Below are 14748 nucleotides of genomic sequence, written 5' to 3' on the forward strand. Positions count from 1 at the left end.
AACAAGAGGGAAGTATAACCTAAGAAAAATATACATTCAAATATCCACACAATAAAAAATTTAACTCATCAATATGTGGAGTACAACTATGCAATGGATTGAGTAAAGAACTCAACCAATGTCTTGTTGTGAGCCAGTTTAAGAAACAGTACAACTACACTCAGTCCCCCACTAACGAACATCCGACGTGCGAACTTTCAGAGATACGAACAAAGCCGACTAGTCTATATTTTCATGTGGTTTGCCTTATAAAGTCCATATTTATACTGCTACATGCTTGACCAGCAGAGGGCACTGTGACACTGCGAATGGGACCAACAGCGGTAGAGAGAAAGCTACATTGTTTGCTGTATAATACAACCCTGACAGAGCGTGTGATTAAAGTTTATGAAGAGTTAATAGGCCTGCTTAATTCTACACCACCCACAGAGCACTACCTCTTTTAGAAAAGTCTAACTACGACGATTTGTCCTTTTTTTCAATATCTCCTCCTCCAACTCCAGCACAACGCTCAACCACTCCTCTTTAAAGGTAAATAACATTTATCATTACGTATTATTATATAATTTTTATTACTGTTATTTTCATTAATTATCCTTGTTTAATATTACTACTGCATCCAAACTTATATTTACATACATACACATATGCTGTATATGCATACACGTACCTGTAGTACCTATATAATTGGTAATATTACCTTTTCCCCTACTTAAGAACAATTCGACATAAGAACGGTCGTCTGGAACCAATTCTGTTCGTTAGTTGGGGACTTAGTGTATTATGGTTTTTGTAAGGTAGAGGAAGCACAATGTGAGAACTGTCTGATATAATTTGTTCATTAATTAATTCATTCAAGTTATTACTGATATTGACACGTGACAAGAAAAAGCTGAAAGTTAAAAGCAATTCTGTATTCATCATATGGTTCTACACTACAGCGGATCCTTTATTATATACACATATGCACATTTCTTGCATTTAGTTTAGTTTGATACTAGTGAACAATGCTCTACTGTGGAGTGGTCTTCTGGTGCATTCAGGCCACTTCGTAAAGGAGAGCGTTCACAGGTTTAGACAACATGGCAGCTGTTAGAATGAGTACGTGGGGCTGTTCGACCAAGAATGGTTTCTATACATGGACACTTTATATAATTTTACTCATTACTACAGAATCGGCGGTCGCAGCGCCAGAGGCAGGGTTTTGGAAAATCACCGCTTTAAATGTAAGTATAGACCCGGAAGTCAGCGGCTACTGGCAGCGCTAGTTATGCTAGATTGCTGTCATCCGAAAGTGCAGTGTTAATCGTTTTATCTGCGCGACAGTACCCATATAAACGTCACAGTAACGACTTTTAAAATATTAGCTTTATATCCTTCCATTGTGCCAGTGAATATCCGCTTTCTTATAGACTAATGCTGTTGTGTTAGCATCTGGTTAGCTATCTGGCGCTCTGCAATTGGTTGGAGTGTAACCGTCAGTTTATTTTGCTTTACTTGACAAACCCTCTTTCTTTCTAATTTGGTACTGTCTTCATATTTACTGCATCTACTTCTTTAGGTTTATCAACAGACCTTCTCCTTTCCAATAACGCTGAAGTAATAAAAAATTTAAATGCGGAGACGTTTTGGTTGTCTCTAGTTACAGAATGGCTGCATTTGTAATCGGGAGAGGTCATCTGTCAATCACAAACTTTAAAAAACATAAAACATCATACAGTATACTAAGGGTGCTCACACTTTTTCAGCCTGCGAGCTACTTTTAAAATGACCAAATCCCAAAGATCTTACCTCCTGCTATAAATCTAGAAAATATATACATTGACCAGCCCCTCTCCTCAATTTGCATCGCTCGTCCACTACACTGATCCAACAAGCGAAATAGTTGTGGTTTGCTCAAGAAGCCGACACCACAAAACCAACCCGGACCATCAGCCACAAAATTTGGGGTGTGGTGGTGCCCAAAGTGCGGCTCAGGGGCCATCTGCAGCCCGTGGCTCATTATTGCACCAGAGCAGACACAAAATGAAATAAGAACAATGATCTCGCTCTCAAAAATGTTGGTGACCACTACATTAGACACACAGTTTCTGTATTATGTCCTTTTAGCATTTGCTGTCAAACATTACAGATATATAAGAAATGAAAATGATTATGCAAATGTAGTCAAAGTCTGGGCAACATATTAAAAAGGTTTCAGCAATGGGCACATTTTCCATTTAATCATGAAATAATAGTGTAACAGGCAGAATAGGAGACAACACGCATTTCTATAGTGTAGTTCATGACACGAAGCAAAGACATTAAACAATACACTTTTTTTTTTTTTTTTACGTAACTAGCTACTACAAGTGACGAATAACTTTTCTTATAGATAGGCATCTTACCGCTGACTTAATTTATCCATATTCAGAATAATAAAGATGAAAGTTGCATCTCCATGTGTAGTTTGAAACATCTGTTCACCATTGCCGCGCCGGAGCAAGAGCGAATCAAGAGTGGAGCTTAATGTCAGTTGACTGATGTCACTTCAAAGTGACATTTATGCGATCGACCCAAACTACCTTTGCGATCGAATGCTAGCTCGCGATCAATGCATCCCTGCAGTATACCATTTTTGAGTAAGGTTAAAGTTGGACCTTTTAATCACCAGCATGCCTTACAGTGATTAGTCAGCTTGTTGAGCTGATGACACATAACTACTTTTTTGGCAATGATAAGAGTAACAATTCATGGCTGTTGTCTTATGCAATATGATTTTGTCTTCCATAGACTTCAAGGCCGCTACTGTTAAGGAAATCCATGTTCAAAGACACCGATATTGAGTTGAAAGGTAAGATTGAGGTGATTGAGACACTTGGACGTGTTCACAAATAAAACGCACCCTTTTTGTGTTTACCCTTGCGTGTGTGTTTAACTTTCAGTTGTGTCATTTGGCTGTCCTGATGAGGTAACCTTCATCATTCATTGGTATTTGAAATACTATCCCTGTCACAATGACTTCAATAATATTGATGTAAGTATAAATGTATTTTAATATTCATCTTTAAGTTTGTCTTTTCTTGATGACAACATTAATTGCTGGCATTATCTGCAGGAAATGTATGAGCGAACACCGCTGAGTCGCGGGCAGAGCCTCGATCCAAATCCCCTTGTGCAAGGAGAGTATATCGAGCACAAACACAAGCCAGTAGCATGTAACAGTGAGCTGCGCTCCTTTCCAGTGCTTAAAGTAGGTTTTTTGTTGCTTTCGTCTTGCTTATGACAGTCACGCACTTGTGATCGTGGTATTTATTATTTCACCTTCTCCACTTACTGCAGAAAACTAAGGCGGGGCCACTTCCTGTCAGTACACCTGTTGAGGGACAGGAGTTGGTGAGTAAGCTGTAAAATGTTTTATACGTGAGTGTCACATTTTTTTTATCCCTGCGGTGTTTCAATAATTACAGGATGAGAGTGAAATCAAATGGATGACTGACGAGTATGACAGCGACACAATGAAGGACAAAAGTGCAAAGGTTAAAGACAATGTCATCGCCTCCACTTGGAAAGATGGGCCTTACCTACTGGTGGTGAAGATTGTACCCAGTAAAGCTGATGTTAACTGGAATTTAACCGGTGAGATTTTTCTTCCCTGCCACTCTGGATGATAATCCTCCAATAGTAATAATGACCATACATGTAGCCATAAAATAGTTGAAGTCAAACCAGAAGTAAGGCTGCAATTATTTGATGGAATCTCTTTATCCTACGTCATAACCGGACATACGATTTTTTTGTTCGTGCAATTTTTGGCGTTCTCCAAATTCTCCAAATCTCTGTGTATTTTTTTTGTTTGTGGAGAACGTAGTTGTGGTGGCCATGAAGGAATAAGATATTGACATGCACGGAGGACATATGAAATATCCGAACCTGCGTTGGCCCCACTAATTACGTATGTGGGGTGCACGTGTGCCACATGACACACATGGGAGTCTGCAAGTGCGACATATGAAAAAAATTGTCATTTTGCTCAAATCTGACATCAGAAAAACGTACGAAAGACACACGTTGGCCGTACGGACGACGCACCGAGACGCGCGAAGTGCATAAGTTTGTCTAGCAACCTGGAAAAAAAACGGAAGCACCTGTAGAGTTTGTTTGACATGACAAAGAACCCCTGCGGCCAGTCCACAGCTCAAAAATCAATATTTCACACGTATGCCCTCTGCGCATTTCTTGTGTTTTTTTGCATGTAGACCGGCCATGGGAGCCCGTACAACGTAGACATTATTAAATTTGTCAATTATAAAAACAAATGACCAAAGAACAGTGAAAACATACAGTAGTACAGTGGAAAACTACAGAGTTGAATACCATGAGGTCATATATTTCTGGAAAAATGTTGCCCAAAAACTGTTTGACACATTTAGAAATTTTTGCAAGCTTAGTGAGTATCCAAAAAGCCATACATACATGCTTTGCTTTTTTCTTTAGCCTTTTTAAGCTTTTGTTTTGTTTTGCTCCTAGAGAAGGGTACCAATAATGATGAAGAGGAGAAATATGATGACAGCCATAGGCCTCAAAACAGAACATATTGTGATGTAGCAGGAGCGTAGCAATGAAAGTGTTGCAAACGTCTCTGTCCTGGCGTTCAGTACAACATGGCTATTTTATTGTTTTTGTCATATTATTAGTATATTGATTATCTACTTTTTACTTTTGTATGACAGTTAAGAGGAATCAACTGGAATAGATGACATAAACGGTGTTACTTTTTTTTTTGTCTTTCCAGTGAATGTGGTGATGAAAGGCAGCCATGGTTACATATCTGTCACAGAATACCCTCTCATGATTGTGAGTAGACAACATTTTCTAAATATAATTTGAACATGATATCTCTGTTTGGATTGCGTGTGTTTTCTCCAGGTACTGTGGCTCCCTCCCACAGTCCAAAAACATTAATTTTAGGTTAACTGAAGATCAACGGTACGCGTAAATTGTCCACTGGTGTGAATGGTTGTGACGGGTAGGGTTGGGCAAAGTCTCGTGCATCCGTGGGAACCGGGACTAACATTTCAATTTCTTCCGGGATTGTTCAAATGTTTTAATTTTGATTCCTGGTTTTGATGCCATGACCGCCGACCAGAAGAAATAGTTGCGAATTCCATTGAAGAAGAAGCGGCTACAAAGTTTGGCTAAACTTCATAAAAGAGAGTAGTCGTTTCTGTGCAACATTTGCGACACAATATCAATCAAAGGAGGGTGCACCACCAACACGATTAAACACCTTTAGATTCATGGTGTAGAAATAACAGAGTGCCCCGTTTGATGAGCTACGCCGGACTTCCTCTAAGCAATAGGAATCATGGAAGTCAAACAATAAATGACGTCTGTTTGACGGCAATGTTGCCGAGGGTTTTCAGGATGCCCACTGATGTTGTGGAAGTTCGCTGTAAATAAAGGACAGGACCTATGGAGGCAGGATGCAAGTTTATGTACGTTTATTCATGTTTATTCAGTTTATTCATGTCACTCCTTTTACAAGTTTGATATTCTGCACCCAGGTTAGTGCATGTTGAAGTGCCTGCAGCATCACACACACTCTAACGCATAAACAACAGATGTGGAAATGTTTTTCGTGAGCTTTTCAAAAGTAAACATCTTTTGTGAAATTGTACTCCTGTGAAAATAGATCTGTGAGAAATTCATATTAAAGTTGATAAAAATTCATATCATTAAAAAATGAATGGGGATGTTCAGACATTTAATCCAAAAAGAAGTCTGGTTAACACCCTTATTTAAACCATGCTACCTTTTTTGACCCTGCCTCTTAAAAGCATTGCGATCAAGAATCATTAGGAACTGGACTCCTTCAAATTCAAAAGAAGCCCAACCCTAGTGACTGGCGACCAGTCAGGGATGTACCTCGCCTCTCGCCCGAAGACAGCTCGAATAGGCTCCTGTTCACCTGCCACACTAATAAGGATAAGCGGCATAGAAAATGGATGGATGCATTTCAAGAAGGATTTAAAGGATTTTTTAAAAAATTCCCTCGAAATCTTCTTTGGTATAATTGCTACCATTTGTCTGTTCACAGTTCTACATGGTCATGTGTGTGGTCTACATACTGTTTGCCCTGCTATGGTTTGTGTGGGCTGCCTGCTACTGGAAAGATCTACTGAGGATTCAGTTCTGGATTGCTGGGGTCATATTCCTAGGAATGGTGGAGAAGGCGGTCTTCTGTGCTGAATATGAAAACACCAACAGTGTTGGCTCTGCTTGTGAGTGTCCACTGACATGAATGAAAATACATTTCCCACCTACCTTGTATCTTTGTAATACTGCTGCTCTTTGGCTTGTTTTCAGCTCCAGGGCTGCTGATCTTTGCTGAGCTGGTCTCCGCTCTCAAGAGAACTTTAGCCCGATTGCTTGTCATCATTGTCAGCCTTGGCTATGGCATTGTAAAGTATGTCAACACATATCCGTACACGGCATAGAATGAACAATAGTTATTGATTCGGAATACTTACTTTGCATCTCCATCCTTTAAGGCCTCGATTGGGGATGGTAATGCACCGAGTGGTTGGTCTTGGAATTCTTTACTTTGTCTTTGCTGCCATCGAAGGAGTGCTGAGGATAACTGGGGTGAGATTATGCCTGTAAAGTAAATATGTTTTCTTTGATGTTATACAGAAGGCCGCACGGTGGTCTACCAGATGGTGGTCTGTGATCTGTTGGCCACACAGTCACAGTCCGGAGATCGGGAACACCTGGGCATTTCTGTGTGGAGTTTGCATGTTCTCCCCATGCGTGGGTTTTCTCCGGGTACTCCGGTTTCCTCCCACATTCCAAAAACACGCATGTTAGGTTAATTGTAGACTCTAAATTGTCCATAGGTATGAATGTGAGCGTGAATGGTTATTTGTCTATATGTGCCGGTGGCCTGCGATTGGCTGGCGACCAGTCCAGGGTGTACCCCGCCTGTCGCCCAAAGTTAGCTGGGATAGGCCCCCCGTGACCCTAATGAAAAGAAGGGGCATAGAAAATGAATGGCTGGATGATGTTATACAGATAAGAATAATCTATCACCTCGGGTAATATCAGGCTTTCTGACTTGATGCTGCACATCGAACACAGAAGGGTTTGTTTGGACCTGGTTTACAGTGCACTTATGTTCATGAGTTAGAATCAGACTCTTTGTTTTCTCTTGATGTATTTAAGGGTCGGGACAATGGCCCAGCTCTCATTACAGCAATTGTTCTGGCTGTGTTTGACTCCATCATCATCTGGTTCATATCCTTTCAAAAGTAAACTAATCTCAGCTAATTTTTCACCGTTTTGTTGTTTCTGGTCATGTTTAGCGGTTTTGCTTGATGTACTACTGTGAAGGTTTCTTGTTTTCTCCACTTCCTTGTGTCCCGTGGGTGTCCCTATACTGTATTTCCTTCTTTCCAGGCAAAAGACTCTGACTTGGCCCTACTGGCCAATATTCCCCTGGCACTGCTTGACTCCTCTCTATGCTGGTGGATATCCTTCCATGTACATACAACCTTTCCTTCTGTGGTTTCCCTTCTTTTGAAGCACTTAGACCAAGAGAGGCATATGTGCGGTTATCCCACAGATCTTCAGTTTCATATCTGAGTAAGATACCAATCAAGTAACATGAACAATCTAGATTATGATTAAACCTGTAATAATTTCTGCCGTGTTGCCACTCTTGGTCTAGTATTAAAGATTAGCATGCCTTCTTCTGTACCTTCTACAAATGCCACTGCACTTGTTTCTACAGTATTTTTGTGTTTTGATGTTCTGATATGTCTATATAACTGTCTAATATAATGTTCATATGACAGTATGTTTATTACAGTGGTTGTAGTTGTAGTGGTATAGAACCGTGCTGTATCACACTGCGCAATTGAGGGTGATTATGAAAAAAGCAACTTATTTGTCTCACTATTTGAATGTTGAGGCATTGGCATTTTCTGATTATTGTTTTATTGTTTTATAAATCCATGGCTAGAAAAGCAACAATACTTTGGCACTGCCCCAATGCCTCCAATCACATTGCCATACTGTATGTGATTCCTGTCCTGCTCACAACTCTTAATATTTGCATGGTGTCTGAGGACTGTTGCTGTGCTTAACCGGTGTCTCTGTTTCAACCTTTCATTGCAGTCTATCAGCATTCTAACTGCTTCTGTGCGAATTGCAATTGCAAAAATGAAAATGGTGAATTTTCATTAGGCAGAGGAGTTGTGGTATCATTACACCATCCACATCACTCCAAGAACAATGTCTCTCCTCCGTGAGGGCGCTAGTTTGCCTACTATCTAATTAATGTAAATCTCCATATCAATTTAACACAGTGCGTCTTGGTACATTTATGTTGTGTTTTACCTTAACTACCAGTTACATATTTGTCAGCCTGGCTCAAACCATCAAGACTCTGAAACTGAGACGAAACCCCGTCAAGTTGTCCCTCTACCGGCACTTCACAAACACGCTCATATTTGCTGTCATTGGTGAGTCTACTACTACAAGACACATTTACATATGCTAACAATCTCACCCATGCTCTACTGTCCATCAGCTTCCATTATTTTCATGGGATGGACAGCAAAAAAATTCCGTCTAGCAGATTGCCAGTCGGTGAGTACATTTCTGTTGCCTTGTTTTGAAAATATATAATATTTGGAAGTTTTTAACTGAGGTCTAATTTGTGTGCAGGATTGGATTGAGCTATGGGTGGAAGATGCTTTTTGGAGGTTTTTGTTTTCCCTTATTCTGCTTGTCATAATGTTCCTATGGAGACCATCTGCAAACAACCAAAGGCAAGTTCAACCTGAGCACCACTTTTATTCGCTTTTATTTGTCTTCCCCGCTTTTCTCATTGAATGTCAACACCCTCAGGTACGCCTTCACGCCTCTCATCGACGACTCAGATGATGAGGAAATTGAGGAATTTATCGCCTCTGCGAACATTGGTAAGATATCATCACTGTGTCCGTTTTAAAGGTCCCACAATATATACTATTTTTTCACCTATTTAAAAAAAATCTCTGTGCTTCCACAATAGTGTCGCCAAAATGTTGGCCAAACTCTGGCCTTTATGCTGGAATGTAGTCAGTTTTTTTGCTTTTAGTCATTCTTATTCATGTAGCTTTAATGTTAATTGGCTATTTGCCCACATGTGTGGCTCAAAAATGTGCTAGTATGTACAGTGGAACCTTGGTTAGACTTAACAGACTTTATTGATCCACAAGGGAATTTGCTTGGTTACGGTTGCTCAATTGCAGAAGAAAAAGAAAAAGATTCTTAAATAAAATGCAGTGCAATATGAATAAAATATATAATAAAATAAAAAGTGCCATTAATTCGTTCCAGAAAGTCTGAAACGGACGTTAACCAAATACTTTTTTCCCCATTAGAAATAATATCAGTCCAATGAATCTGTTCCAGAAAGCCAAAAACGTTAACACATATACATATACACTGCACTCTACACTTGTCTAACGTAATAAATGCCATTTACCACATACAACAATAGTTGAAGCTTCCAAGTGAAGGAGATGATAGTTTTTTATCACCTTTGGCTCTTGGGGCATATTACGGTTAGACCATCATTAAAAAGGAATTTTGCATAATAGGGCTTTATTCACAACATTGCTCACCTGTTATTCTCGTATGCTTATGCCTGTTTTTTTTTTTCCTCAGGTGAAGGCATTAAACTGAGAGCTGCTAAAAGTGACACAAATGGTGCTGTGAAATCTCCAGAAACAAACGCAGTTAGTAATTACAAATGCAATTAATTCAACTCTTACGTAGGCGCTTTCTAGGATATGCAGCCAGTAAGCGTTAGACACCAGAGGGCAGTGTTTTACTTTTTTGTCACCATGCAGGAAGACGACTTGAAGTGGGTTGAGGATAACATTCCGACTTCTTTCGCTGATGTGTGAGTGTCATTCAGCATTTATATTTATTCAGTTTAGCAAAGTGTTTGCAAGACATACAAGATTTAAAGAGTGTGTCATTTATCATTGCAGAGCTCTTCCAGTCCTGCTTGACTCCGATGAGGTATTATTTTTCAAGTCTAGGCGCCATTGTGCTTTATTTAGGCAGAAATGAATGCCATAATGCAAAACATAATAACAACAATTGTACTAGTTTACTGATATTTTCAAATGCACTTTTACCGTGCAGGAAATCATGACGACCAAGTATGAGATGTCCAAGTTGGAGTGAGGGCAAACCTTGAAAGCTCTCAGGAAAGGTCATGGAGAACAAAATAAAAAGCCGCTGCACATGACTCTGCTGTCGAATTCAGATATGCAGAATTACGTCTTATTGGCGGTGGCGGGCAATGCTTTAGGCGCTCTTCTGCTTTAGGGTAGCCTTTGCTCATTTCCTTCAACTTCCACCGTCAAAACAACTGAAGAAAAATCAGTTTGAGCCTTTCTTTCCAAAGAGATGAATTAATTTTATATTCAATACTGTATTTATTTGCATTATGTTGATAAGGTGGGTTTTTTTGTACAAATAATAAAAGAGGGCCTATTGCATGAACATACACTGACTTGGAGGTTTCAAATAATATGCTTATTTATTTAAAAAATGGAAACGCTTTTATCCACAGGAATTAACCCCAAAAGTGATTAATTTAATTACTGCATTGGTTTACAAGACTGAAAGTGGGATTTAGGAACTAATATAAAATGTTAAGTGTGAAGTTGTTGAGTTGAACTTTGGAAAAGAACATTTTGCTTCTATGCACTTTACCATCAAAACCGTGCCTACATGTCGTTCTTGTGTGGCGCCTGACGTGATATTCCAATAGCCTCAATACTGATGTGTCACTGAGCGCGTACATGATCAACTGTCACTTGTACATTTTAAACTACTGTTCAGTAGTGTAGCGTTGGGGCGGGTTTTAGTGTATGTGTGTGTCTTTGGAAATACGGAGCAGTATATGTCAATAAGAAATCATGTATTTATTTTAAAGTGTACTTAAAAGTCATAAGTTTGTCCATGTTTACTTTTGTTGTGTTTACAATGTCTTCTTTAGAACTGGACCAATCTCATACTAGGGAAGCAGCAATTTGTTTTTTCTTCTTTCTTTACCAAGCTTGCATTCACCTTGTTTTCTTGTTATGTCTGACAGTGTCTTGGATGTTGGCGTTATTGTAGTTTGAAGTTGGAGAGCTGTTGCTGTGTGTGATGATTTCTGTGGTTAGCACAAGCACATCGCGGTAAGAATTTTGTAATATTGTCACTGTTAAATGATTGTTTCCATGTCAGGGGTTGGAGGAAACATGGGATGCAATATGTGTCCATGATGACAAGTGAAGTGGCCTGACAGACACCTGCACCAGATGGGTTTGCCTGATTTGTTTCATGTCATAATTCTGTTATGTGGAGTTACACACAATGGGCTTTTGGGATGGAATTTTTTTTCCATGCTAATTTTTCTTTTCCATGTCAGGAAATGATTATATTAATTATGCAGGAGTAGTTTTGTTTCCTGGGCTGCAATATGCTCTGTTGTAGCAATAAAAATATTATTTTACAATGGTTGAGATTTTGCATTATGCTATAATCCTGTATAATCTTTTTCTTTTTAAATTGGTCCCAAAAAGAAATTGAATACAAACACTGCATTTTGAATTGGCCATTGTGAGGAAAATTTGTGCCAAATGGTAATGAAACACAAGACGAGACCACTGAAAATGGAAGCTTCACTCATGCAGCTTCGTCACTTCAATTCAGTGGTTTTTGTTATATTACTGCAAACATTTGACACTGGCTGCATTTGGCGGGAGATAACATGCATTTGGGCTGGCAACACAAAAGAGTATCTAGAAAGTAGTATCTTAGTTAATAGTGAATGAGTGCCGCTGGCACTGGGGAGCTGTGGTTCAAGGAGAGAAACAGCAGAGCATGATCCCCTCCCTATGGAAACTGGGTATTTTTCCAGCATGATAAGGAACCCAAATACACGTCGAAGATGACAAGTGGCTTGCTGAGGAAGCTGAAAGTGAAGACCTGAACCCAACCTCCACCTGTGGAGCATCATCAAGTGTAAAATGGAGGAGTGCAAGATGTCTTAAGACCCACCAGCTCCGCGATATCTTGAAGGAGTAAAAGAGGATTCCAGGAACAACTTCTACACCGTCATTTCTCAACATCACCGTCATTTCTCAACATCGATATTCACTGGATGAAGTCAGTTTTAGATGATAAGTATATAGCATTGCAAGTGTCCAGTGTGACCAGGCCTAAGCATGAATAACACGACCAACATCAACAATGTGGTGATGCATGTTGTCACATCTTTTATGACGCTTCACTCTAGTTCCTGATTTATGGATTGCAATAAAGAAATCACTAAGGTCCATTTGCCAATACTTTTTTTTTCTTTAAAAAATCAAATGGTTTTGAGCAAAATTCAAAGGAATGCATTTGTAAACGTCAAGTGTGTGAGGAGGTCACCGAGTTGCAGGGTTCCTCAAATGGGTTAACCCAGGGGTGTCTAAAGTGCAGCCCATGGCTGTTTTATTTTAGCAGGCACTTTCTTAACGAGAAAAATTCAGCAACAATGGAAAAATCAGTAATATTACAAAAAATGTAGTCAAAATATTAAGAAAAAAGTTGTAATCTGACAAGAAAAATTCATAATTTTAAAAGAATAATGTCAACATTATGTGGAAAAATAACATTTTAGTAGAATAAAGTTGAAATATTAAAGAAAAAATACTTAATTTTCAAATAAAGTTGTAATTTTGGGCAAATTTGGTTGGGGAAAACTACGAGAATAAAAAAGTGACAAGAAAAAAAAAGTTGAAAAATATTTTGAAAAAAACCCAACACAAAACAGCTGTAACCTCAAGAGAATAACGTCGTGTTTTAAGGGGAAAAAAGTTGCAATTTTACAAGAACTTGTAATATTATGAGGGAAAATAATGTAATTTTAGTAGCACTGAGTTGAAATATAGAAAAAATATGAGAAAGTTACAAAAAATTGTATTAAAAAAATTAAGATGTAATTTTTGTAAAATTATGTTGCAAAAGCTGTAATATGGGAATAAAGACACAATATCACAAAAAGAAACATTTTCCAACATTGTTTAAGGAGAAAGTTGAAATATCTGGAAAATTAGAAAAAAAACAACAGAAAAGACCAGGGTTCATTCTAACTATGTTTTACCTAAATCACAAAGCTGAGGTAGAGGCTTTTTTTCTTGAAAAATATGTAACTCCTTAGCATTGTCAAAGTGGCCCTTGCATCCTTTCATTTTTCAGTATACAGCCCTCGCTGGAAAATGCTTGGACACCCCTGAGTTAACCACATCAATTTGGCATTTAGTGGCTTCTCACTTATTTTGTCCTCCCCTGCGAGTTTGGCACTCTCCAAGCCACCGTGGGTTTGAGACACTGGTGCAACACGTGGGCCAAAACACACTGGAGCGTGGCGCTGCCTCAAGGCCTTCGCTGTGTGTTTTCCCCATTTTTCTCTCCAGCAAATGGAATGTGTTAGGAAGTATGGTGTGCTCCAGCTGTCTCTGGCAACATGCTTCCTCCTCACAATGCATGCAACGTGCCTGAGGACAAGGCTTGAAAACAAACACACAGTGGAGCTTCTGACGTAATGTACAATGTCGATCAACCACTGGTTTGTGCAAATCTCCAAACAATATTTCACCTAAAAATTTATGGAAAGATGAACAACTGTAAATGGAATTATTACGTGAAACTTGAACACTCTTGAGAGCCTTGCAAGTGTAAAAATAAGTTAAGACCAATACTAATAGGGAAAAACAATACAGAGGCTGTTGACATGCTCTAAGCAGTACGTTAGATGTTCACCAATCACATCCTCCAGCAAACATGCCATTTTATTTTACTGCAAATGCAAAGCCCTGGATGGAGATGTGAGAGCACGGAGGGGAAGGAAGAAAACACACGTGTTCAACGTTAGACTCTTCTTTCTCTATCAAGCAAAATATAGTGAGATGATGTGTTGTTAGATATTTGACATTTTCTGCGCCTCGGCTAAGAGCAAAAGCTGCTCTCACAAAGCATTAAAATCCTCCCTCGTCATCCATTTGGAGAGTTTTTAATTGTTATCCAGGGTTCATTAATCAGAATGGTTTTGGTTTCATGACTTACTTCAGCCAAATTGTGGCCCATAGGGTCATTTGCGGACCGCAGCCGCAAAGCCGGCCCGCATTTTTTACTGGCCTGTGGCATGTACTGTACTAAAAAAGAAATTAAAGACCACGTGGACAAAGAGCAAAAAGGTGTAATGTGTCAAGAGAAAATCGATAGTAATAAGATTAATGACATGCTTTGTCACCTACAACACAATGCTGGCATATTTTTTTTAAAATATTAAGTAAATTTAAATGTAAAAATACACAAAATGTTCAGCATGAAGCTTGTTTTTTGTTGGCACATTGGAAAACAATATGATACAAAAAAAACTAACATTGGGAAGAAAAGTATTAATTTTGATAAGAATAAGACTAAAACTAATACATTTTGTTAACGATAACCCAAAGCTGACACAAGTCTTTAAATACTGTATATATAATGTCTTCTTTAGCCTTTTTTGTAATGTTTGTAATACCTGGTTTACTTGAAAGAAAAAGAGCACTGCCACACTGTCAACATGAAGTGAGGTAACTAAGAGAAAGCTGAGATGTTGCACTGCCTTTATTTCATTTACATAGAGGCTGTTGATATTGTACAGCAGTCTATAAAGTAGAATAG

General features: G+C 38.9%; 1 protein-coding gene across 2 annotated transcripts; it reads left to right on the forward strand.

Annotated features, from left to right (window-relative positions):
- The first annotated feature begins 1068 nt into the window (after window positions 1–1068).
- Window positions 1069–12366, forward strand: tmem87b (transmembrane protein 87B). Of its 2 annotated transcripts, none has more exons than XM_054799569.1 (19): window positions 1069–1226; window positions 2773–2833; window positions 2925–3016; window positions 3098–3232; window positions 3322–3375; window positions 3450–3618; window positions 4775–4836; window positions 6080–6263; window positions 6349–6448; window positions 6534–6627; window positions 7204–7274; window positions 8395–8504; window positions 8573–8631; window positions 8710–8813; window positions 8893–8966; window positions 9697–9767; window positions 9882–9934; window positions 10026–10056; window positions 10183–12366. In XM_054799569.1, the coding sequence occupies exons 1-19, from the start codon at window positions 1083–1085 to the stop codon at window positions 10222–10224; spliced, it is 1710 nt and encodes a 569-aa protein (XP_054655544.1). In that variant the 5' UTR covers window positions 1069–1082; the 3' UTR covers window positions 10225–12366. The 2 variants fall into 2 exon arrangements, with proteins under 2 accessions (XP_054655544.1, XP_054655543.1); XM_054799568.1 differs by lacking the exon at window positions 7204–7274 and adding an exon at window positions 7438–7509 and having other exon boundaries at window positions 8396–8504.
- The last annotated feature ends 2382 nt before the right edge of the window (window positions 12367–14748 follow it).

The sequence above is a fragment of the Dunckerocampus dactyliophorus genome, chromosome 14, assembly GCF_027744805.1.
Source record: "Dunckerocampus dactyliophorus isolate RoL2022-P2 chromosome 14, RoL_Ddac_1.1, whole genome shotgun sequence".
In the NCBI taxonomy this organism is placed as follows: domain Eukaryota; kingdom Metazoa; phylum Chordata; class Actinopteri; order Syngnathiformes; family Syngnathidae; genus Dunckerocampus; species Dunckerocampus dactyliophorus.

Bases quoted from the DNA above. Each gene is read 5' to 3' on its own strand.
- tmem87b (XM_054799569.1), top strand. From the start codon at position 1,083: ATGGCAGCTGTTAGAATGAGTACGTGGGGCTGTTCGACCAAGAATGGT. The intron at 4,837-6,079 runs GTGAGTAGACAA...GTCTGTTCACAG, and splicing joins CAGAATACCCTCTCATGATT to TTCTACATGGTCATGTGTGT. The intron at 9,935-10,025 runs GTGAGTGTCATT...TTATCATTGCAG, and splicing joins CCGACTTCTTTCGCTGATGT to AGCTCTTCCAGTCCTGCTTG.